Source organism: Echeneis naucrates, chromosome 15 (genome assembly GCF_900963305.1).
Source record: "Echeneis naucrates chromosome 15, fEcheNa1.1, whole genome shotgun sequence".
Lineage (NCBI taxonomy): Eukaryota > Metazoa > Chordata > Actinopteri > Carangiformes > Echeneidae > Echeneis > Echeneis naucrates.
Genome location: NC_042525.1, coordinates 17,693,428 through 17,717,517, shown reverse-complemented (window position 1 = coordinate 17,717,517; position 24,090 = coordinate 17,693,428). Strand labels below are relative to the sequence as shown.

The window sequence follows — 24,090 nt, the reverse complement described above, 5'->3', positions numbered from 1 at the left end:
ACTAACGTTGCTCGTCGCTAACCGGCGGCGGCGTGTGCTTACACTGAGGTCCGTTTGTTTGTTTGTTTTTCCCCCGCCGCCCCTGTACTGTTATGTACAGACGTGAGCACCGTTGAGACAGTGGGTTATCTGCATCTCTCCTCGGCTGACCGGGGGCCGCCATGGAGTGCCGTGTCCTGTCTATACAGAGCCATGTAGTCCGGGGATATGTGGGCAACAAGAGCGCCTCTTTCCCGTTACAGGTAAAAACAACTCACATGCTCCCATTATCGGACACCGGGCGACTGGATGCCCCGCATTCGACACGATCCGGTCTGACACGCTTCGTTTGCCGTTACCAACTACATTTGACCGCGACTTTCAATCAGCACCAGACGACGGGAAATGCTTTTGATTTAATGGTACAAAGTTGGTCTTTTACTCGCGGCTACCGCTCGCCCACTGAACCGTCGCCGGAGGAGTTCATTTGTGGCCGTCTGTAGTTGGAGTTTTTCTTGCCATTTCGGTGGAAAGGGCCACAAACGATGGTGTGTGTGTCTGTGTATGTCTGTGTGAATACGTACTGTGACAAGCCAAAACTAACCGTATTGTAGCCCAGATATGAAGCAATTAATGCGAAGACAGATGGAAATCAGTTAGGATAAAGGATGCAAGTGTTGTATGATGAGGATAATGATCACCATCATCATCATCATCATCATCATCATCATCATCATCTCAGCAGCTCGATTGCACCGTGCTTCTTTGACCACGTTCAATGTCGAGGGAGAAACTCTATCTGGGGGCTGAATTGCAGCACGTCACCTGTCATTGACCGTCTCCGATCCTGGGGCGAGGTGTTATATTTTTGTGGTATCTATCAATGGAAAATATAAAGCTGTTTTCTAAATCGATGACTTATTCCAGACGTCTTTAAGAGCAGTTAGTTTGCCAGAGTCGTGTCTGATAATGGACCCTCCCTCCCCTCCTGCTGTTAATCAAATGACCCCTGCTTGGATCGTTGGTGGGAATAAATTTGTTCACAGGGAAATGGGTTTCACTCACAGGTCAGCTCAAGTCCTCAGTTGGCCTTTCGCTGACAGTATACATTTGCCAACAGGGTTTGTAAAAGCTAGTTAATGATCGTGTCAGGGGTCATATGGATGCGTGTACAGGGACCACGGAAAATCATCCATTCACCACGCCGTAGAGCCTTCATGATTTCATCATTTGCTCCCAGCGGCAGACAGCATAGTGGTCAAGGTGTCTGTCTAGCTGGAGGAATCCAGCCTCATGCAGAAAATAACCTGCCAGTCAGTACTACGAGATGGGCGAATAATTCATATTCTTGCACAGATCGAAAGCAAAATGCCATCTATGTTTACTCATTAGTTGCTTTCTACCTTTGCTACAGATGGAGCAACTGAACTAGTTTCTGAGGGCTGAGCAGTTTTTTTTTTTTTTTTCCATTTTATGGTTGAAACTCATTAGATAATTTTACGTTTTTGTCTTTTGTCAGGTGATGCCAAAACAGTTTTAAAAATAGTTCAGGGAAAGTGAATGTTTGAGCTTTATGACTGGAAAATAATCACAATGTTACAAACTATTAGAATAACAAATGTTTTTCTAACTGCTTTATATTACTATTCTACATGTGAGCTCTTTTAACAATGACTGAAATTTTAGTCCCACGAACCAATCAACCAGCAGTTCAACATATTCAACTGTTATCCAAGATGATCCTCTCAGAATTTAGCTTCTGTCACAATAAAGGAAAAGCATTCCTCAGTGCTCGAAATACCCGGTTGCGCAGTTGCGCCGCGCTTGGCGCAACTTATTTCTAAACTCAGGTAGCTCAGTGCGCTACCTATAAATTTGGAGGTAGGGACACCGCTTTCCCCCTGCTGCTAACGTTAGGTGTGCAACAGCCAGTCGGGAACATGATCCGCAAACGCAAGAACAAGGCGCACGTAACACGACCCGCAGAAGTGGCGTCTAAATCAATGCCCGCAGCTGACCACGGCGGCAACCCTTTGATGTTGCGTCTAGATTGGGCGTGCTCCTTCACGGGGCAAATCCAATTAACTATCCGCCAATCACTGCAAGGAGCGGCGCCAAGAAGGCGGGGTTTATTGACAGTAGGCAGCAGGACCAGACAGAAGTGGGCCAACCTGGCTGAAAAAAGTATTTCAAGCACTGATTCGTTGTTTTTTCTTGTTGGCATTCATCGTATTTTCCTCAATATGGCTTGCAATGTACAGGGCAGATTATTGTTATTTTATTACTGTATCACATCTATTTGTAATATAAGATGTTGACTAGTGACTGACAGAAATTAGGGCAGCTCAAAGATAGCTGTAAATCCCAGGTTATATGAAGCACTGCTTTGTCATACTATGGTTACCAATGGTTAATCTCATTGTTAATCAATATACTGACTGACAGCTCAATGTCTTCACCGCAACAGCAAGCATACATTAAGAAAATGGATGATGAATTTCAGATTTTCAGTAACTTTGTAACTTGTAACTTTGTAACTTCCTCCCTCATTAGACCGCCATCTGAAGAAAAGGGAGGCTAATTCATCAGTCAAGGAATCTGAATTATAAAACACTTGCACATGGGAGGACTGTTGAGTGCAGCTTTTGAGTGGCTCAACAAGTGTCTCATTCTTTAGTTTAATAATAGCAGCAAATCACAGTGGTGGCAAGCCATTATCATCAGCAATGGTAATAAAGCACTTACCTAAAGGTATAGTTCACTGAGTGCTTTACATAAATGCAGAATAAGGAGCCAAAAAGAGCAAGGGCTTCCAAAACAAACAATTTCAATATTATGTGAAAGGACACAGGGGTTATTAGCTCCTCCCGGCCATGAAAGTGATAGTCAGTTCCCTCTATGATACCTAATGTTGCCAATAGGATGATAACAGTGATTGCTTGGGAGCTATAATTGCTGCATGTTGATGAGGCTGGTGATTGTAACAGTTAAATTTTTTACACAAGCAGTGGTGTATCAGTGAATATTAATGTTGAGGCTACGTATGATGTTGCATCATCTTGGAAGACAGTCACTTGTAGGAAGTGCTGAGTCTATTTTTAGCCAACAGCGCTCCAGGATGAATTTTGCAGTTATCCTAATGGTTGCTGGGCTTTGATGCATGTCACCAGGGTTCACTGCTACTACTAATGTTCAGCTACTACGCTTGATTAAAGCCTGTATGTACCAGGCTAATGTTAAAATAATACTAGACAACAATAACATGTTGTAATACAATAACCTTTAGAAAGATATAATCTGATATTAATCAGTGTGTTTACTAAACCTGGACACTTAACCATGGTGGCTCACAGTTAAGTTCACTGCCAGTGTCATTTAGGATGAATGTTGCCACCAATAGTTAATGTTTTTCCTTGTATTATGAGTTAGTATAAGTATACACTGTGCAGCCATATATACCGAGTGATAGTAAATCTTTTAACATATCCATGTTCATCCAATCCTTTCTATGGTACAGCATCACTATCACAATGCTTGCATGCAAAGTTATCTCATAGCTGAAAATGCAATTTAAGCTAAGGCTCATGAAGTCAAACATGTCACGCTACAGTTGATCATCACAAAAACAATCTTTCTAAAACCAAATAATAATTCACAATCTGAATTTCTCCCTAATTCCCTTTTACATATAGTCTTAAATAAGAAAACTGTTTTTAAAATTAAAAAGAAAAAAAATTAAACCAAATGGACAACTGAAGAAACAAAAGAAAAACAGGGGATTTTATATTGAGAGATATATTAATTTATATCTCTGCAAAAAAAACAAAAAAACCACAACAGACAGAAGTCCATTCCTTCCACTGGGGGTTACAAGTGCTTCAAAAACCATCGGGTTATGTTTTATGGTTAAAGTGGTCGATGAACGGCTGCCAGATTCTATAGAATTTTCCTTCCTGATTTTTCAATAAAAATCAAATTTTCTCCAGCTCTAAATGTCTCATAACATCCGTCATAAGATTTGAATAAGTTGGGGCTGCCTTTTGCTTCCAGTTGAGTAATATCAATCTTTGTGCAAGTATACCGACAAATGAAATGATGCAATGTTCTATGTTAATTTTTGTTATACTCTGATCAATGATTCCTGGAACCGCCCCCAGCGGGTCTATGCAAATAGCTCTGCATAGAATATTTGATAGAGTTTGAAAGATATCATCCCAGTAATTTGATAGTTTGGGGCAACTCCAGAACAAATGGCTCAGTGTTGCTGGTCCAAACCCCAAACTCGCATGAAGGATCTACTAAGGGAAATATTTTATGAAGTTTTTGTTTCGACCAATGTAAGCGATGTATTATTTTGGATTGCAGGAGGCCATGTCTAGCACATATTGAAGAGCTACGAGTTTGTACTAGGGCTGGCTGCCATTGTTCTTCTGTGATCTTCCTGCCTAGGTCCTCCTGCCACGCTGTCCTCAGATGATCTAAAGTAGCTTTACCAGCCAGTTTGACAGATTCTCGTATATCTTGGATATGCCTCCCTTTTTAAAGGGATCTTGCATGAGTATCAATTCCATTGAGGATTGGTTGAGAGAATTTGGATATGATGGGTTGTTCTGAATAACAAAACTTCTTATCTATAAATATTTGTGAAACTGTGATCGTGAAATATTATATTTTTCCTGTACCTGTTCAAATGATGGAAAAGTCTGATCTATGAATATATCTACTAATAATTATTTTCATTATCTGCCAAATATTTATTTTTTAAATCAATAATTTCTCATTTGCAAAATGACAGTTGGCTAATGCCCATGCCCAAGGTGATATTTTCAAATGGTTTATTTTTTTGCATTCAGTTTACTACAAAATAAGACTCAACCATGAAATGTTGAAATTGGACTTAATTATCAAGTGATTATAAATAAGAGCTGCAAATAAACCTGAATTATAATAATGTAAACACACAGGTGTGTCAGCTCCAGACAGAGGTGTCTCATGAACACACAGTATCCTCATAAGTAGAACTTTACAGTGTAGTAAGTTCATTTGTATCGTGAGTGCAGTGGCATGTTTGTGAATGAGCCCCTGCTGATGCTTGTGAACATGAACAACAAAAAAAAGGCTGTGTGTTATATATAGACTTGTAAATAGAATGCCCTTACGTTTGCGCAGGGCTTGTTCTCATTTTTTTAGAGTAATAACCGTCATTCAGTTGGCGATGAAGATGAGGAATGAAATGATGATGATGTCAACAGTGAGCATGCAGGGCTTCCCTCTCTCTGTGCTGTCAGGGCAGAGACTCTCAGGGCTGTGAGGAGGCAGCCGTAGGAGTCTGTATTAAAATTTTGAATCTGATGAAACTTGGCATGTATAAGTCATAAATATGTTGGAGTCATTATGTCATCTAGCAAGATCTATCACGGTTTTGAGCAGGACTCAACTACTTTTCATGGAAATAGTTTCCATGTAGGCTTTCGGTGCCAGTCATTGCCTTAATTCGGTCAAGTATTAGGTATTTTACCAATCTTGGGTAAATGACAGTGTGTCAAATGTGAGGATTTTCTGCTTCTCTTTGGCTTATGATGTTGTACCACAGTATGCCACTTTAGAAACCAAATTGCCAAATTCCTAATTGAGAAAGTAATTGGAAAACCAATAAAAGATAAAAATAACAGTCAACAATCAGACAGAGAGCAGCTTCTCTGGAAGCAGCAGGGATCCAATGTTTTGCTTATAGGCACTTCATAAGCCCCTGACTTCAGTTCATCCCCTAGCCCTAACTGAACCCATTGTAACACTTTGAACTGGCAGCTCATTCACTTTAAATAATGGCCACAATTGTCTTTCAGAGAAGACTGATGCCTTGTGAGAAAAATAATTACTTGAATCTGATATTGCATATTATAGACTATAAAGTAAAGATCGTCTCTTACATCTCTTGATGATGCTGGAGTGGAGGATTCCCAGTCAGCGGCGCTGTAAATAGTCTTATCTGTGTTAGTGACTTGAGGCTTATGAATAGAGCAAGAAATGATCTGACCTAAATAACATATTCTTAGCCTCATCTACATCATAGGGCCATAAATACAGTTTTGCATCAACTTTCAGTTTGCTTCCTGCTCAGCCAAATGAATATGCTGTAAGATACAGGTTCATCCTACATTAAATGCTTCTCTTTCTGAAATTGTATTATGTTTGTTGTAGAAGGGGGAGTGTAGTGACAAAGTGTCTTTATTTACAGCAGTCTTGAAACAGACATTAAAGATGTTAATGCATTGTAACATCTTTTCATTTATTTAAAAAAAGGCATTCTGGTTAATTAGAAAATTTGCCCTACTATAGTGGCATAATTGTTACTTAATAGGTACACCTTACAAGAAAAAATACAGTGCAGGCTATTGTGATGAAAGTTAAAATTATTTCAGTTGCGTTGATTGTATTAAAACTTAAAGGTGTTTCATTTTGTGTTTCTGTTATCCATTTAGATAAGTACAAAATACAATCCAGCAGAAATAGTTTTAGCTAGATGCACCCAATAAACTGTCCGTGTAGTATTGTTCCTCATATTTTGCTATTTGGTAATCACTTCTTGTGCCCTCTGACAGCACATGCTTTTATCTCAAAGCCACAGAACAAAGAACTCATTCACTCTGACTCCTACCTGCTTTCGTCCAATTAAATAAAGTCATTCAGATAACAATTGACTGCACATGGATGAGTCATGTGCCTTTCTCTCATAAAGAAAAAATATTTGTTAGAAAAGGGAGGATACCAGGATTCATTGTTTTTACAGGCTCTGAAGATTTTGCATCTATTTAAAGAGGAGTTGTTTCAGATACACATCAGATCTTTGCCATATACTACATGTCTATAACAAAGACATGAAAAATCACCATAAAGAGATGCACCACAATTACAGGACAATAGAATAGAAAGAGATGCAAAATGAACAAAAAAGCGCACATAATAAAATACGTGCACAAAATTCCACCTAGCAATAACAATAATTAGCCCAATATCCACTGACTTTTGAACCCTTGTAATTTGACCACTCAGTTGAGAGTGCTATCTCTTCCCCACACATCTTGTTGTGTTGATGTAAACCCACAGAAACTGACATTTTAATGTAATATCCATTAGTTAAATTCATATTGAATGTCCTGAAGCTCAGAAACAAAACACTGTCCTAATATTATTTGTAACACACTTTGTGAGTGCTGTAATGTGTATCTGTACAACCACAATGAAAATACAAATGAGCTGTGTCGCTGTCCTACTTTCATGACAGCTAAACTGTCTCTTTGTGTATCTCTGTTTCCAGGTTTTGGGGTTTGAGGTGGACTCCATTAACTCTGTCCAGTTCTCAAACCATACAGGTAAGGCTGGTGAAATTGAGTCAAATGTCTTTGTGAGCGTGTGTGCGCGTGTGTATGTGTGTGTGTGTGTGTGTGTGTGAGTCAGTGCCTCTGGTGTCGTGATGAAGTGTGAGCAAGCATTAGAGAAACAGTTATGGAGGCAGGGGACGTGTTGAGGCTGACGAGGCAATAGCTGAACGAGTCAGAATTTGGGGGAACTCTGTCCTCCCTGTCTGACACCAGAGCTCTCCAACATAGAGGAAGCTGTAGGGCACAAACTCCATGCATAGTCCTCTGTTTAAGTCGTGGGACAACTCAGATACTGCTGCTGTTTCATTTAAATGAAATTCAAAGCGATCACGCAATGGGAAGTGAATGAAATGATGTCAAGCTTAGTTTAAGAGAGAATCCAGTGGACCCTATTTACATCCTCATAAAGTGCTAACTCTGACAACTGTGTAGTTTGATAAGATACATTAATCCTTTGTTAGTTCCACAGTGAGGAAACTTGCATATTTTAGTTGGTAATTATTATTTGTCCACTCATCTTTTATTTTACAGTAGTTATTATTTTTGATTTGCAATAACCTCTAACATAAAGTAACTTGTTTTCAATTACTTATCGAATATTTAAATCAGAATACATTTTGTTGTATTTATTACATTTGTTAAGATAACATATGGTTGAGTTAAAATTTGATTTTATGATCAATGGTTCAGTGTGGCAGTTATTTACAATACATGACACCATTTCTTCTCACTGCAATTTCCTAATACTAAAAAAAAAATAAAAATAAAAAGATAAAAATAATAAAAAAAGGAAATGGGATTTATGATGCAACATGTGGCTGATTGGCCCAGAGGGGTACCTGCATCATCCCTGCATAACACATTGACTCGTAATATTTAGATTTAATTGCTAGTCCCATGACTGAGTGATTGTGCACTCTCTCACCTGTCTTGCATTGATGTGTGGGCTCAGCTCATGTTATTCATGCAAGCTGAACTTGAAGAATGAATCAGCTGAACAGTGTGAAAACAAACACATCTGCTCGGCTGTTGGTTCACAGTGGGTACAGGCAGGATCCAGACACAGAAATGCTGGATCAGCACATGAAAACAAAGTGCATATTGGTGGTTTCTTTGGTTAGGAGTTTATCCTACCCTGTCTTAAAAAAGTCTTATATGTTTTCTTTAATTTGGTCGTCACGTCATTGTTTTTTTTTTTTTTTTAGCGCACAGATGGGATGTTGTTAACCCCCCTCTTGTCCACCATCACTGTCTATTAATCATCATGGTGTAGTTTGACAATACAGACATTTTTTTTATAACCTGCTCTATAGTGAGCCCTGCACTCTGCCTCAAGCTGGAGAAGATCAGTATGCTTTTTAACATCTGACTGATGATAGGCTTTTCAAACTCATGAACAGGCTGTGTGAAACCAGTCAGGTGGTCTTGTCATTTCATTGTTATTAAGATAGACAATGTGGAGCTCAGAGAGAGTGAAGGCAATCTTTTCTGTTACTGCAGACCAACGGTAAAAGTAAATCTCAGAGAAGTGCTGATGTGTTGGCAAGTGGCATCAGATGCTTGAACATTCATAAAGAGAGGTTCTCTTGAACAGGATTTTAACATATAAAATAACAAAGCCTTGTTGTGAGGTCCTGCGTAAAAGTGACATTGTATAGTTATTTTGCAAATGTCATGATACTTTGATTGATGATTGATGGACTCCCACTGGTTGGACGCCACCACTGCCCAGATGGACGAGGCAAGCAGTGAGAAAGTCATGATGAAGTTTTTGTGGTAAAGGGGAAAGATTTCTATCAAAAAATATATATATATTTGACCTTAGTTCTAGAAGTGAGGACCTTGTCACGAATTTAGCCAGGTTCAACATTTCGCACCATTACCCCCTCTGTGTCCTTCTTGTCGTACCTCTGCCTGTGGCACCACTGCCCGGGTGGGATTCAGTTGAGCCCCCAACAAAATCTAACTTCAGAGAATATATAAGAATCATTGGATTCATTTTCAATTCCCCCATTAACAGAATAGTCTCTGGAACCAGTTGAGGATAATGGAAATCCTCATAAATCTGATGCTAAGTGTTTGCCTGTGTGAGTGACATTACATAGAAATGCCAGCTACTGTAGTCATGTTTAATCAGATCTTGGGTATTGGAAATTAACATTTGCAATTCCTTCGAGGAGCATGTATAATTTGGTGTGGCATATTGAAGAAGACATTCACCATTGAAAGAGAGAGGGTGGTGGAAGAGAGGGTCTGAGATGGAGAATAGAGACAGAGATGGGACAAAAATTAATCAGAGAAACAGACAGCGGATGATGGGAAGAAAGAAAGAGGGAGTGGAGAGAGAGCGAGAGGACAGCAGCAAACAGCAGCAGGCACTGTGTGAATTGCGACAGCAGTGAATGATGACGACAGAAGCCGCTCTAATCTGTGGGCCTGCCTTCATTCTCTGTCACACACACACAGACACATAGCGCTCCGACTGCTCATCTCTGTTTCTTAGCCCCTTTGGCTTTCTCCTGGCTTGTTGCTTAGCAACTAGAACTCCCCCTACCTCCACCACCGCCACGTGACCTTGCTGTGACTCACCTGGAGCTGCGACATCATCAGCTTGCAGCAAACATGTCATACACAGACGGACGCACACTAACGCACACGTCCTGCATGTAGAAATAAACATGAAACAGACCCTCTACACACAATGTGGGTGTGTTTGTGCTTGTAGATGGGTCTGTATTCTTGTCCTTCTGCCTCCAGCCCACCACTCTGTCCCTCACGGACTAGATACTTTGGCTGCTGGCATCACTAAGATCTGCTGCTCAGTGTGTTTGTTCATGTGTACTTCTTGCATCTTTTTGAGTTTTTGACCTTGTTGTTGAAATTTAGCTTAGCAAATCCAGCCTCATATGCTTTTAGGAGGCTAAAGGGATTCTGTTAATTCTCATCCAATTGATGTGATTCTTTGAGCACAGTTTGATTGATTTGTTGATTCTGAGAGACGTTTTGTTAAATAATGGTGTGCTCCTAAATAAAGGAAAAAGAGGTGAATCCTTGATTGGCATTCCCATAATAGTCTGAGTGCTGACTGTGATGTGAGGTGTTTTGGGAAACCTCTTAGCATACACTGGGATCATCTACTCATGGGTCTTAGTTTCATTTCATGATATTTTGCTTTATGATGTACTGCACAATGCTGTCTTCCATCAGTTGAGCCAGTGAGTATGGTTATAGATTTGAAGTGGTGCAGGTTACACCAGCAGATTGAAATAATTTCTCAGTAAGCCACGTTCTCATTTAAAAATATGATGATATAAGTGCCCTTTCATTATAAATCTGAGAATCTAAGAAATCTAAGAAAAGCCATTTGTAAAATTGATAAAGCTCTATGGTCTATCCTTATGTCTCAAACACAATCCAGCTCATTGTCAACAAGCAGCACTTGCAACTTAGAGAGCCCAATACATTCTGACTCATGTGCCATCGTGAGTGTTATCTGGTTACTCAATTTCCCATGGTCCGAGAAAGTACAAAATGCTTTCTTACTAGGTTTGGTGGTCATTGATGTTCACTCTGCTCAGTTAAAGGTGGAGGTCACATGAATGGAATAAGATGCTTTGATTCAAGCTGGCAGGGAGGACTCAAAACAAAATTTATTCCGGTTTCTGTACCTGTACATGAGAAAGATGGAGTGATTATAACTTTGCTTTGGCAGCTTGTGATTGTATCAGTAAGAAACTGGTGGAACAGATGGTTATCATGGTTCTGTTTCAGACTAGCGGGGGAAGAAGTACTCATCCTTTTTAAGCTAAAGCAAAATAAACACAATGCCACAATGCCAAACGTGGTCAATGAGAGTTGCATTAATACATATAAATGATAATATATTTTTCATTATTAATTTATAAACACTGATGAAGCTAACTTATATCACTTATGAATGTGTAGGTAACAATGTTTCATATGTGATGTTTCTGTAAAATGGTTATAAACATGCTATGTTTAAATAGTTGTAAAATTTTTATATTAGGTTTAAAATGTAAAAAAATTTACAAAGATAGTAGAAAAGTAACTGAATCGACTCATGTACAAGAATTATGTGTGTGTAAGTGTGCACCTATCTGCTTTGTGTTTTTGCTCGTGCTAGTAGAAGTTGAAAGGCATTGCCAAGTGTGAGAGCCAGCAGCCTAGCAAACATAACACCTCTCATCTCTTTCCTCTTCCTCTCTTTTGCAGGTTATTCCCATTGGAAAGGCCAGGTGTTGACAGCAGATGAGCTCCTTGTTCTCTATGAGGGAATCAAACTGAACAACGTGCACCACTATGACTATGTTTTAACAGGTGCATGTCAAACTTTAACTTGTCACTACTACACTACTTACATTGTTAGACAAAATCTGTAACTAAAAGACAATAGTCCTCTGTTAGTGTTCCCTTCAGCACGCTAGCAGGATTTTGTCAGACCAAATTTGATCATAAAGCAGAGAAGCCCTTATTTAATTTAATACAGAGGTAAAAATGTAGTGAGTAAATTGTGTTCATATTCCTTCTGCCTTGGTATGTAGATCAGGTGATAGTTTGTTTTTCTTTAATAGATTATTTAATATAATTAGTATAATGACAGAAGAGTTATTTTTAATTTCTATTGATTCTTGAAAATAGATAAATAGAACTTCGATGTCTTATGTTTGTGTCCATCTCGGTGTGTTCAGGGTATACTAGAGATACATCCTTCTTGGAGATGGTGGTGGACATTGTTCAAGAGTTAAAGAGAGCCAACCCCAACTTGGTGTATGGTAAGTGTGCAACCCATTACCACAATAATTTATTTCATGTATTCAATCTAAATAAGAATAGAAAACTTCAAAGAATTAGTTATCGCCCCACGGTTTCAATTGTATCATTCAAGCTGTTGTTGGATGAGAGTTATATCTTGCTTATTAATGCGGCCTGCAGCCAGTTTTTTTTTTTTTTTTAAAGGTTAATTTATAGAATTTGGGCAATGTTCAATTATCATTACATCAGTGGAAATGTAATGTCGTTACACCAACAAGTGGGGCCTCACAAAGTTATATACTGTAAGTTATATAGAAGATGTTGAGTGTTATCGCATACTTGCTTACTCAAACTTTACTGCAATATGAGCTGTTACTTTTAATTATTTATAGAAGTTAAATGCAGAATATTTTTCTTGTTACTTTGAAATAATAGTTGTCATCAAGGAGTCCAAAGTCCAAAGAGGACTTCCATAATTTTCCTCAACTTAAAGGCTGCTTTCACCTTTAATTTTGGACATTTTGTAACAGGACAATGCTGCTATAATATTTGACATATTGTCACTTCAGAAAGTTTTTTAAAGTTGTCAGCAGTTGCTGATTAAGTTACGCACTTTACTACACAGAGAAACATCACCAGTAATTTCAGTCTCATTCATACAGAGTAAGGCTAATTTTCACACTCCTTTAATAGTGCCTTTCTTTTGGTCTGCACCAATTCCCGAGTGATAAATATGGTTCTTTAGCTTCCCGATGCTCAGTTATTCTCACAAGCCATTAACTTTGTGTGCAGTCAGGTCATAGAGAAGCAATTGGAAGAAAACTGCTGTTGACAGCAGCTGGAAAAGGCTGTTTTTAAGGGATTGTTTTGTGGTTAAAAGTTAAAAGACACTATAGCACTTTGTAGAGCAGTGATATTGGTTTCTGAATTTGACTGACCCCTCTGACATCTGGTTGCTTTATTATGATGCTTGACACTTTTTTTACTATGCTGAATAGTCATAAATGGAGCTTTAAATGTTTTGTATGTGATTATAAATCCCAGTAAGTGCCATAAAAAAATGCTTCATCACACTGTTGGGCCAGCCGCCCATCCCTGCTAATGATAATAATTACAATTACCAGATACATGTACACAGCAAGTTACCTAGCATTACTATGCTATGGTAGCTGTAACTAATTCAAACAGACAAGCAACATCATGTAGCGTCAAGTAGATGACAAATTGAGAATAAAATGAGATCTTAGTCAAGCTGGAGCGTTTTGGCAGCTCAGAGAGTTCTCCATAAAGATGAGCCATTAAAGCCTCAATGGTCAAACGAGGAAAGAAATTCAGTATTGGGCTCAGTAATGTAGCAGTGAATAGTTGGTTGCTGCCATATTATTGTTTAAAAGGTAATTTACAAAAATTTTAGTGTGAGTCACACCACGCCGAACAAGTTGAGCACATTATGACATATATTTTGTGAAGTATTGAAAAAAAATTGTCTCCAAACACAGTTGAATTAATAGTTAGAAATGTTTTGAACATGTTTAGCAATAACCATGCAAATAAAGTCATTAGCTGAAAAGGCTTTATAGATTTTGATGTTAATCAATGAAGAAGATCCAGTTCTCACAGTGGTCAACTCACAGGGTTTCTTTCTCTTTTTAGCCACAAGGATTTTGCTCTTATGTTTTGCCAGTCAGTTTCCCTCAAATCAAGACTGCTGCAGCTTGGCCTGAAGACACTTTTTAGTGTTACTGTTCAAAATGATATCCAACCAAAGGGTGACATACATAATGTGTTTGTTAAGCACTTGTTAGTTGTTAGAAAAAGGGTATTAATATTGCCAAATCTTCTTATGCTCTTCAGTATCTCTGATGTCAGACACATTGTAGCTGCCATGCGATATTAGGATGTGATGTACCTCTTTGTTCCTCTAGCGTGGCCTCATATGGTTTCCTTGAATTGTCAGTGACTCAGCCCAAGGTTCGATCCTCATGTCCTTCCATGTATGGAAGATCAATGGGAAAAATACTGAACCCCATATCGCCTCTAATCGCTGCTTTATCAGTGTTTGAGTCCATGTGCTTGGTGGAAGTATTCTGTGTAGAAGTAAGCGCTGCTGAATGAATGAGCATGAATGGTTACATGTGGCTCTTTGAGTGGTAATAAGACTATATACAGGCAGTTCATTCAATAGAAAAACAATAGGGTAGAATTGATAGAGGAAGACAGCTGGGGTCGGACAATCATGTGCCCATAATCGTAGCTGGATGCTTCCTTCTTAGCCCTTAGTAATTTCTGATTTAAACCATAACTCTGCTAAATCTAATCTAGCATAGAAAGAAACCTTGCATAGTTGTATGTGGTCAGACAACACGAAGTGAACTAAATATATTTCTTATTTCTCTCTTTTTTTTTTTTCTTCTTCTTCTTTTTTTGTGTGTTCAAAGCTGCCCCAATTAATAAGTGTTTCTGTCAGAATGGCAACTCTTTGCAGCAAGCCCCCAGAGAATTATCTGATATATTACCACCCTATATGAACCTATGTGTCCCTGGCCTTGCACAGCACCATAGCCTTGTCGAGGTCATTGCCCACTGCATTACCTTTTGCAAAAAGCACCAAACAGCCACCAGACAGGGTGCAGCTAACTGGTTAGTGGAGGAAAAACAAAGCAATATAAAGTCCGATTTAGACTCCAGGTGATATCAGTGCTATGGAGAAAGTAGCAATGAAGGTTGTTCTCTCTGTCTCTCCACACACTGCCCTCCATATCTTTACATCCCCAAAAATACTTTAATGCATCCTATCACTGCAGTATTTATGTAATATGATGATTTTTGGAGCTGTACAGGTCTGTGCTAGGGGTGTGACTCTTTGTTTTTGTCATTTCAGTATGTGACCCTGTCTTGGGTGATCATGGATCTATGGTGAGGCCACTGGCAGTTTTCTTGCTTTGTGTGCTGTATGAGCAGATGTTTATGTCTGTTGTTAACAGATAGAGCTTTAGCAATGTTTGCCTTCATAAGCGTGTAGGTAGGTTTTAGTGTTCATCCATCATGTCTGTTTCTATCAGTATTAATGTGAGTGTGTCTGTTTTAGTGTTAATGTTGTGTGGGTGTGCCACAAGGCTCATTTCTCAGTGACAGATGGATTATTACAAACTGAATGAAGTAAATATACACTGTGACTCAGTTTGTCTTTGTGTGTTGTTGTGCAGAAATGTGTATTTCCAGGGATTAATATGATTTTCTGTCAATTAGTGCGCACAATTTAAAACTGTGAAACCTATGCTCAGAGAGAAGCTCTAAATGAGCTAGGTCTTCCATCTGTTTTTTTTTTTTTTTATTGTTTCATGCAACAATAACCCCTGTGTCTTGGTTCACAGTATGTCCCTCAGAATCTTTATCCAGTCTACAAGAACAAGGTGGTTCCTGTTGCTGACATTATAACTCCTAACCAGTTTGAGGCTGAGTGAGTACCATTTTTTTTTTATTTTTTATTTTTTTTTAATGTTGATTTACCTTTTCGCACTTGCCAATGTGTATTGTTTTTACTCTTTTAACATCTAACATCACACCTCCTTAAATTACTTGCATTTCAGTGAGTTAGTAACTGTAGCGGAGTATGAACGAACCGCCTTTATGTAATGCCACTCATGTTGTTATCTAATCCTTCCATTTTGTGATCCCTGAAACTTGGGAGAGAATCGACAAAACAAAATGCCTCAGCTTTCTTCGTTCTCACGATCTTTAATGTTACAGAGATCCCGGAATGGTCAAGGCTGAGACATCCAGTATTCTAGGGCATAACTTGCTGTTATATACAATGTGAAAGTGGCAGACCCATAAACGCACATTTTCCACAGTCCTTAGGAATCTTAACTAACATTTTAAATAGTGTTTCTGCACACAGCAAATGTAAACCACATTCCATGCATGGCTTTGTAAAGATGGACCAATTGTGACAGAAACTGTCATAAAGACTAAAATACTTTGATTTCATGGCCTCGGTTATAAACTCAAGAGATAATTGTGTCTGCTATTTAGTTATAAATTAAATTTTAATGACCCCCCCCCCCCATTCCCCTGGAGGGCAGCACAGTGGCGCAGTTAACGCAGTTAACGCTGTTGCCTCACAACAAGAAGTTTGTGGTCTGAGTGAGAGTGTGAGTGGTTGTACGTCTTTTTCTGTCTGTGTGTTGTTCCTGTGATGGACTGGTGACCTGTCAAGGGTGTACCCTGCCTTGCCCAATGTGAGCTGAGATTGGCTCCAGCACCCCCACGACCCAGAAACAGATAAGCAGTACGATTTTAATGAATGGATGAATTATTGAATAATCCCCCCGGAGAAAAAGGCAGATATATGAAGTTGGCAGCTTTTCCCCTAAATTAACTAAATGTACATATGAAAAGCTGGCAAATCAGACCTAAGCAAGAGAGGCATCTTTCTTAGTTCAGCTTCACTGTCAAGTTGCTCCACCTAGTGGTGTTTCTATCTGACTTCACTTTTTTCAGTATTTCAAAGGCTCACTTGACATAGTAGGTTTTGAATGTTTCAAAACTTTAATCTCCGTTAGGGCTGTTGACATCATGCTCATTTGTTTGCTTGTGTTTTAGATTGTTGACAGGGAAAAACATCAGCACAGAGAAAGATGCTGTGGAGGTAAAAGATCAAGTATCATCTAATCCTTCTTTTCTTTCTTTTCATTGCATACAAAATTAATTGCTTTGCTTTATATACATGACCTAATATCTCATTCACTGGCTGTCTGTAGGTTATGGACCTTCTCCATGCTATGGGCCCTGACACGGTGGTCATCACTTCCTCTGACTTGCCCTCCAGACTGGGAGACCGCTTCTTGGTGTCACTTGGCAGCCAGCGTCATGGTAGGTGATGTTTAAAAGAGTGCATGTGTGTGTTTGCGTAAGGAATTCCAAGTTATTCATTTATTCTGTTTGCATGTGCAAATTAAATTGTTTTTACAGCTGTTTTAACTTGTTGTGCCTGCTCTGTTGTTTAGTTCGTCCAGATGGAACCAGGACAACACAGAGAGTTCGAATAGAAGTTCCCAAAGTGGATGCTGTCTTTGTAGGAACTGGAGATTTGTTTGCTGCTATGCTGCTAGCGTGGACACACCACTACCCTAATGACCTAAAGGTACTAATACACACACACTTACACACACTCTGAAAATACCCAAATGGTTAGAAGAAAACACACACAAATACAGGATCATAGTAATATACAATATTTCTTTTATTTGTTTTCTTCCCCTTCTGTCTTAGACGGCCTGTGAGAAGACTTTTTCAGTGATGCACCATGTCATCAAGAGGACCATATCTTATGCTCATGGTAAGCACGTTTGAATTTATATTTTACTTATTTACAACCCCATTCCACAAAAAGTTGGGATGCTGTGTGAAATGTAAATAAAAACAGAATGCAAATCTCATTAATTCATATTTTATTCCCAGCAGAACATAAACAGATCAGATGTTGAAACTAAGACATTTGACCATTTAATGGAAAATATTAGCTCAATTTGAATTTGATAGCAGCAACACATCTCAAAATAGTTGGAAGAGAGCAATATTTACTATTGTGTTGCATATTATGTACTTATTATCCTACTGTGGTCTGCAGCAGCCTGCTAGTGGTTTATAACTCAACTCTTTCTGCTGTTGCTCTAATTTGCTCTAAGTTGTGCAGGTTTGGTTAGTCACGCAGTTTTAAGAAGCTTGTTTAGGGAGCTCTTCTTGACTAGCACAGTGTGCCCAACAACTATTTTTAATTAGAAGTTTAAAATTTGCAAAATTGAGCCTTAAAATTATTCTTCACCTTTATTAATCTTATCTTTTGCATCTGCCCTCCCCCTACCCACCCCCTTCTCCCTCAGAGTTAGCAGGTCCTGGTCGGAGGCCCAGTCCGCCCCAGCTGGAGCTGAGGATGGTTCAAAGTAAAGCCGACATAGAGGACCCTGCTATAGTTACGGAGGCCACGGTCATATCCTAACAATACCGACCCATAAGACTCATTCTAACCTTGTCCTCTTCACCCATAAATCTCTCAAATCCTGTATCTCGGTAAATCTCTCATCACTGTAAACCTTTATTGTCATTTCCTACCTGCGACACCTCATCATCCAGACTCCTCAAACCTGTTGGTATTGTAACTCCTTTAGTCCTGTCACCCTAGACCTTCTTCCCTTTTAAATCCTGTAAGTCCAATTCCCCTTGAACCCTTGCCCTGTTTTAGAACCAGAGCCATGGATAGACAGAAGGTTTAATTTGGTTGAGCTGAGGGAGCCTCTTCGCTGTTTCCTCTCTCACGAGGTATGTGAGTGGAAAGCTGTAGGGTTTGAATGACATTTCTGACTCTGAGATTGTAAAAAAGGATAGAGGGGACTGGACAGTCATATGATAGAGAAATTATTCAGAATTTTTTTTCAAGCTTGATGGATAACCATGATGTCTTAATTTTTATAGAAAAGGAAGAGTAGTCTTTGAAGCACATTGGGGCTGTAGTTATTCATCGGTGGTGGCATTTAACAGTTATTTTGGATTGACTAAAGAAACTGTAATTGGGACCAAGAATACAGAATTTAATTCAGAGGAGGAGCTAGTGTCAGAATATCTGTTGACACTTACTGAAATAATGCCTCCTTGATTCCTAGAACTTCCTGGATTATTTAATATATGGTGTTATGGCTGGAAAGAAAGTTTATCACAAGGTTCTGATGCAGTGGGATTAATTTGCAGTTGCATTTGGAACCAAAAAAAACGTGTAGCGCATTTCGAGTATTTGATATAAAATCAAAAGTCAATCAATTCCAGCTTCTCCAAAATTCTACCTCCAAATGACAAAATATCAACTATCCTACTCTACTGCTCTATTACTGCCACTACACTCAGCTCACATATGCTCTATATTTTTGACAGTGTTGCACTCTGGTGATGGTCCTCCACACAAGCTGCCAGGTAACTTGACTTCATTGGTGGTACTGAGAAATAGTAACAATCAAACACTGTTTATCAATGGCTCTACCCACCACTATCTTAACCCCCTCCCTGTCTTACAGCAGTGACGTAATGGTGACCAAGTCTAAACCCCCGAAACCCCTGACAATAATAACAAAGGGAAAAAGCAAAAAAAACAAAACAAAACAAAACAAACAAACAAAAAAAAAAAAAAAAACGCACAATGTATAGTTGATGTATAGATGTTGGACCATCTGTATGATATCTTCTATCTGATCTGTCCATTGGACCATCGTGTTGATGCTACTGTATTGTGTTGATGCTACTGTACTATAGACCACACGCACTACAGTATCACCCAAAACCAGGGACATTTGGGTTGGTTCTGGCACTCTGGGAGACTCCAGTGGCTTCCGCTGTTGGAACATGTTAGTACTTTGTAACTGTCAAATAGTTGTAGTATGTAGTGGAAATTTTCATCATCACAACATCAAGAAACATGGGCAACATAAGCTGTATGAGCTCACCCTGGCCAATTTTAATGTACATTAGACCAAACAGAAATTGGCTATCTCTGTGCTAGAACCAACCCACATCATGCCGGGTGGTTCCCGGTTTAGCTCTGGCCCAGAACCCTATATCTGAGAGTTGCGCCACTGAATTTACTAGAGGCCTAAAGAAGGAAACTTTCACTGTTACAGCAGAGAAACAGAATCCTCTACCCACATCTAGAAACAGCTCTGGAGACTGTTTGTGTTTTTGGTTCACTTCACACTCCACTGTGGTCACTGTTACAGAAATTCTGTCAGGAGATGGAGTTTCAACACCAGGCAATACATTTCTTGATTTAATATAAGATTGCACATCTGCAGCAGATCCATCTGAGTAAACTGATCCATGCTTGAAGTGACTGTTGACATATTAGCAGAAAATTTCAACAGGGAGGGCTGTTGCAATACTGTTAGATGATGATGTGCTGATCTTATGTTCACTCTAAACCATCCAATTAGACCAGGGCTTAATCCTGTACCTAAAGTTTGGATTTCAGAAAATCAATCCACTGTAATGATTTGTCAAGTCATTATGAGCGATCTCCTGACCTGCTAAAGTAGCTAAACCACTGCTTTGAAACAGTCATGTCGTTTTCCCCATTGTTACAACCTGGTTTAATACTATGCAGTTAATTATGCGCAGAAGTGACACCAGTCAAAAGAACCTTATAGGTGAAGTTATAATTAATTCCAAATAGTCCTTATATTCTGTCTTTCACAGTGGAGTGTGACAGGAAAGAGGTGAAGAGAATATCACAGTGATAAAGAGTTGGTTTCAAACCAGTGATGTTGCAAGAAGTTGGCATGTGCCTTAGCCCACTGAGCTACCAGGGCACCACAAGAAATTAGATTTTAATGACATTCTAACATTATTTAGGTTGACCTCTGAATTTTTTCCCCCCATTTGTTGCTTCCTGATTTGAATGTTAAGTAATTGTTGAACAGTAACTGGAGGCCTAACAAAAAGTAAGTAAGGAAGAAAGAAAACTCTGCACACTGTCAGTGTCCCATCTGAATTTGGATGTAAGGTTCTGGGCAGGCCAGTGTAATTCTGTACCGCTGTTGTTTCTCTATGGACTGTACTGTGATACTGCCTTAGGAACCTAACATCATAATACCATATTACTTCTCACTGAGGGGAGGTGGAGAGGGATGAGGAGGGGGTAGGACTGAAACGTGAGATGTCTTAAATGTTGGTCCCTCTGATTGCACTTTTCTATTCTACAGTGCGGCTTAAATGAGGAGGAAAAAGGATTGCCTATGCTTAGATTTCATTGTTCGATGATTGAATCTATAAAATTATTTTTTTAGTGCTGCGAGTAAGGACCTTTTTCATAATGAACTGAAGTGATTTGTATATTATTTCAATCAGCGATTTAATAATATGGTTAGTACTTAAACATTTTTTTTTCAAACTAACAATTTGAAAAATGTTTTTTAAGCAGTTTTTCCTGAGAATTTGCTTCAACAATGAATCAAAATTGTTGTCAGTTAAATTGCCCCAATTGATTTGTTTGCTTTCTGCATTTTAACCTATAGGCGAGACACTTAAAGGTCATCAGAAAGCATGAAAAATTGGAATCTTGTTTTTAAAATTGTAATAGCTTATATTATTTTTTGTACTAGTACAGTTATATTGTGCACTGATTGTCATATCAATAACAGACTGCTGTATCTCTGCAATCAGCACTGTCATGCACTATCCAAACCTCTGCTTCCTGCTACAAACCAGTCAGCTGTATTATTGGGTCAAAATGTGTCTACCTGTTGTGTCCGTGCATGTTATGTGTGAGCGAGTGTGTGTACATGTTTATATACAAACGTCTTTTATGGTCACAGGGTTTTGTGTGTATGTGTGTGCATGCGAAATGAAAGAGGAAATCCCCAAAAGGTAAAATTAACAGAGGGAAGAGGGGGGTAAAAAAAAAGAAAAAGAAAAGGACATAAGGTACATGAGAAGGGGAGGTGAGATGTGTTCGAGAGGACAATCACTTAGTGATGCTGCGGTGTGTTGCACCAGTACTTTTCCACTATCTCCTAAATAGAGGATTGTTTTGGTGCTGGACCTGTTAACAGGGGATCTTTCATTGAAGCCTCACGTCTCCTCTTTCTCTTCTTCCCCCTCCACCTATTCACATCCAATATACCACTTGCTTCCCTGTAGTGCCAGATGTTGTGTTAGTAACACTAATTTTTAAACCTTAGCCTCAGTGTGTGTGTGCGTGTGTTTGTGTGTTAGATTGTTATACTGTACCCCAACTTGGCCCTATCTCTATTCCCATGCTGGTCACAAGAACCTGCCTCTAATCGCCATCTGCTTGCTGTACCCTTTGTGATGCAACTAAACTTCCTTCCATTCTTGTTAAGAAAATGCTGCCATTATTTACCATGCTCACCTCACAATGTTTCATCAGGTGCTCCATTATAACTGCTGCTTTTGGCTTGTTAAATGTTCCTCTGTTCAGAACCTGGAATAAGTTTCACTGGCTCTTTGCAAGTTTGCGCAGAAACTCCCTCCTAAGTTCTTACCAACTAAAGTTTGGACACACCTTCTCGTTCAAATGAATAGGAAAGTGTGTCCAAACTTATGGTCTGTGCTGTGCTTGCTGGTGTCAGACTTGTGATTTACTCACTGCAGCTTTTAACCAAGAGATGTCTTGACTAGTTCAGATTGTAGTAATGCATAGGTTAGATTAAGTCCCGGAAAAATTATTTCTCACTCTTGTCTGATCCTCCATCAGCACATACTGGTATTTTTCTCCCAAACTTTTGAGATATCTCTGATTAAAATATCTTCTTCCAAACATATAAGATTTGAAGATAGGTTTTTGAGGGAAAATACTTAATTAAACTCATACTACCAACTTCATGTATTATATGTTGCTATGTGCCAAAGCATTAGCTTTCTCGGTTATTAACATATTACATAATTGGAAACAAAACATCCATACACAGTGCAACCCTTTTTAATTTACCCTAACCCTAAACCTTTGCGATATAACTCGGCTAATACCAGTTACAGGTGTGGTCCATTCTACTGTCCATTTATTGCTACAAAAAGGAGCAACTCAATGTCAAAGTATTTTGCTCCTTTTATTAGAGCCACATGGGCATCTGCCTAGTGCTCTGTCTGCTGGTAAAATATTTTTTGTTATTCTAGTGGCTAGTTGCACCAACTTCTGAAAAAAGTATGTTACTAATAAATGTTTGGCTTTCATATTTCAGTTTATCAGAGGTTTAATTGACTTTTATCAGTCTGTATGCCAAGCTGCCTGTGAATTCATATAAACTTGCATTGTTAAAATTTCCAGCATATCAAGTTTAAACTATGAATTGAATGAAGCACAAAGCTGCAGTTGTGATGTAAATCTAAAGTGGGACTGCAGTTCTAGCAACCCCTTCCAAATTAGGAGAGACATCTGAACCTAGTTATATGGAAAGAATGCTGTTAAAGGATACTTTGACATTAGTATTGTTACAACAACACATACCTTCCCAAACTCCAAAGTTAGCTCCAAATGAAACAGCAGCTAAGAGGAAAAATAGTGACTCGTTCAAGTTTTATTTAACCAGGCAGGGCTCTAAATGTTTCGCTCGCATTTTCTAAGGCAGCAGTGAAGCTTGTCCTGCACACTCAGACGCCTCACCTGTGTTTAATTTACATGGTTGACCCAGCTACCCCATGAATCCTTGCCTGATCCTCCCTCTGTCCATGCTCCCCACTTCCTCGTACTGCCCCTATTCTGTGTACCTGTTGTGATAGAGCCCCGTCACCATTTGATTCCAAAATGTCTGATACTACAAACCGCCGCGACCCAACCATCTGTCTGCGACTGTGGTCCTCTACTCTCCTCCTGGTTGACAGTTTCATCTCCACCATCTTGTTTTTTCTGTTCTTGGTGGCCAAAACAAAACATAAAACAAAAACGATGAAATGTAATAATCATTGTTTGGTAACTGTTTTTAGTCCTATGTTTTTGGAGCGTTACGAGTATTTTTTAACATGTTACAATAAAAGATTGTAGTGTACAAATTCACCTTTATAATATATATATATATATATATATATAGATATATATGAGAAATGTATGTTCTAATGCAATAAAGAGAGATTAACAATTATGAGGATTTGACTTTTTTTATTTGTTTGTTTTAGCTCATTCCTAGGGAAAAGGAAAGTTCAGCTTCTATTTTATTTATTTTTTTGTTTTTTTTTTTTCATTATTCCAGGCCTATTTATCTGTAACAAATTCATATATAAATTGAAATATGTTATTTTTATAACATGCAATTAATAAAAAGTCTATCAGATTGAATCATTAAACATGATTTTTTTGAGTTATGTTAGTTTAATTGCATATATATATATATATATATTTTTTTTTTTTTTTAGTAATGCATAATGCTATTTAGTAAACGCTGATCTTGGAACTAGATTA

General features: G+C 38.7%; 1 protein-coding gene across 1 annotated transcript; it reads left to right on the top strand.

Moving 5' to 3' along the window:
* Positions 1 to 29: 29 nt before the first annotated feature.
* pdxkb (pyridoxal (pyridoxine, vitamin B6) kinase b) lies at positions 30 to 19,321 on the top strand. Its single transcript, XM_029520967.1, has 11 exons — positions 30 to 242; positions 7,298 to 7,352; positions 11,595 to 11,699; positions 12,071 to 12,154; positions 15,016 to 15,050; positions 15,509 to 15,594; positions 16,740 to 16,785; positions 16,898 to 17,009; positions 17,144 to 17,280; positions 17,409 to 17,475; positions 18,020 to 19,321. The coding sequence occupies exons 1-11, from the start codon at positions 162 to 164 to the stop codon at positions 18,133 to 18,135; spliced, it is 924 nt and encodes a 307-aa protein (XP_029376827.1). The 5' UTR covers positions 30 to 161; the 3' UTR covers positions 18,136 to 19,321.
* The last annotated feature ends 4,769 nt before the right edge of the window (positions 19,322 to 24,090 follow it).

Coding starts and splice junctions, on each gene's coding strand:
- pdxkb (XM_029520967.1), top strand. CDS start 162: ATGGAGTGCCGTGTCCTGTCTATACAGAGCCATGTAGTCCGGGGATAT. Junction 11,700..12,070: donor CTATGACTATGTTTTAACAG/GTGCATGTCAAA, acceptor CGGTGTGTTCAG/GGTATACTAGAGATACATCC. Junction 17,010..17,143: donor ACTTGGCAGCCAGCGTCATG/GTAGGTGATGTT, acceptor TCTGTTGTTTAG/TTCGTCCAGATGGAACCAGG.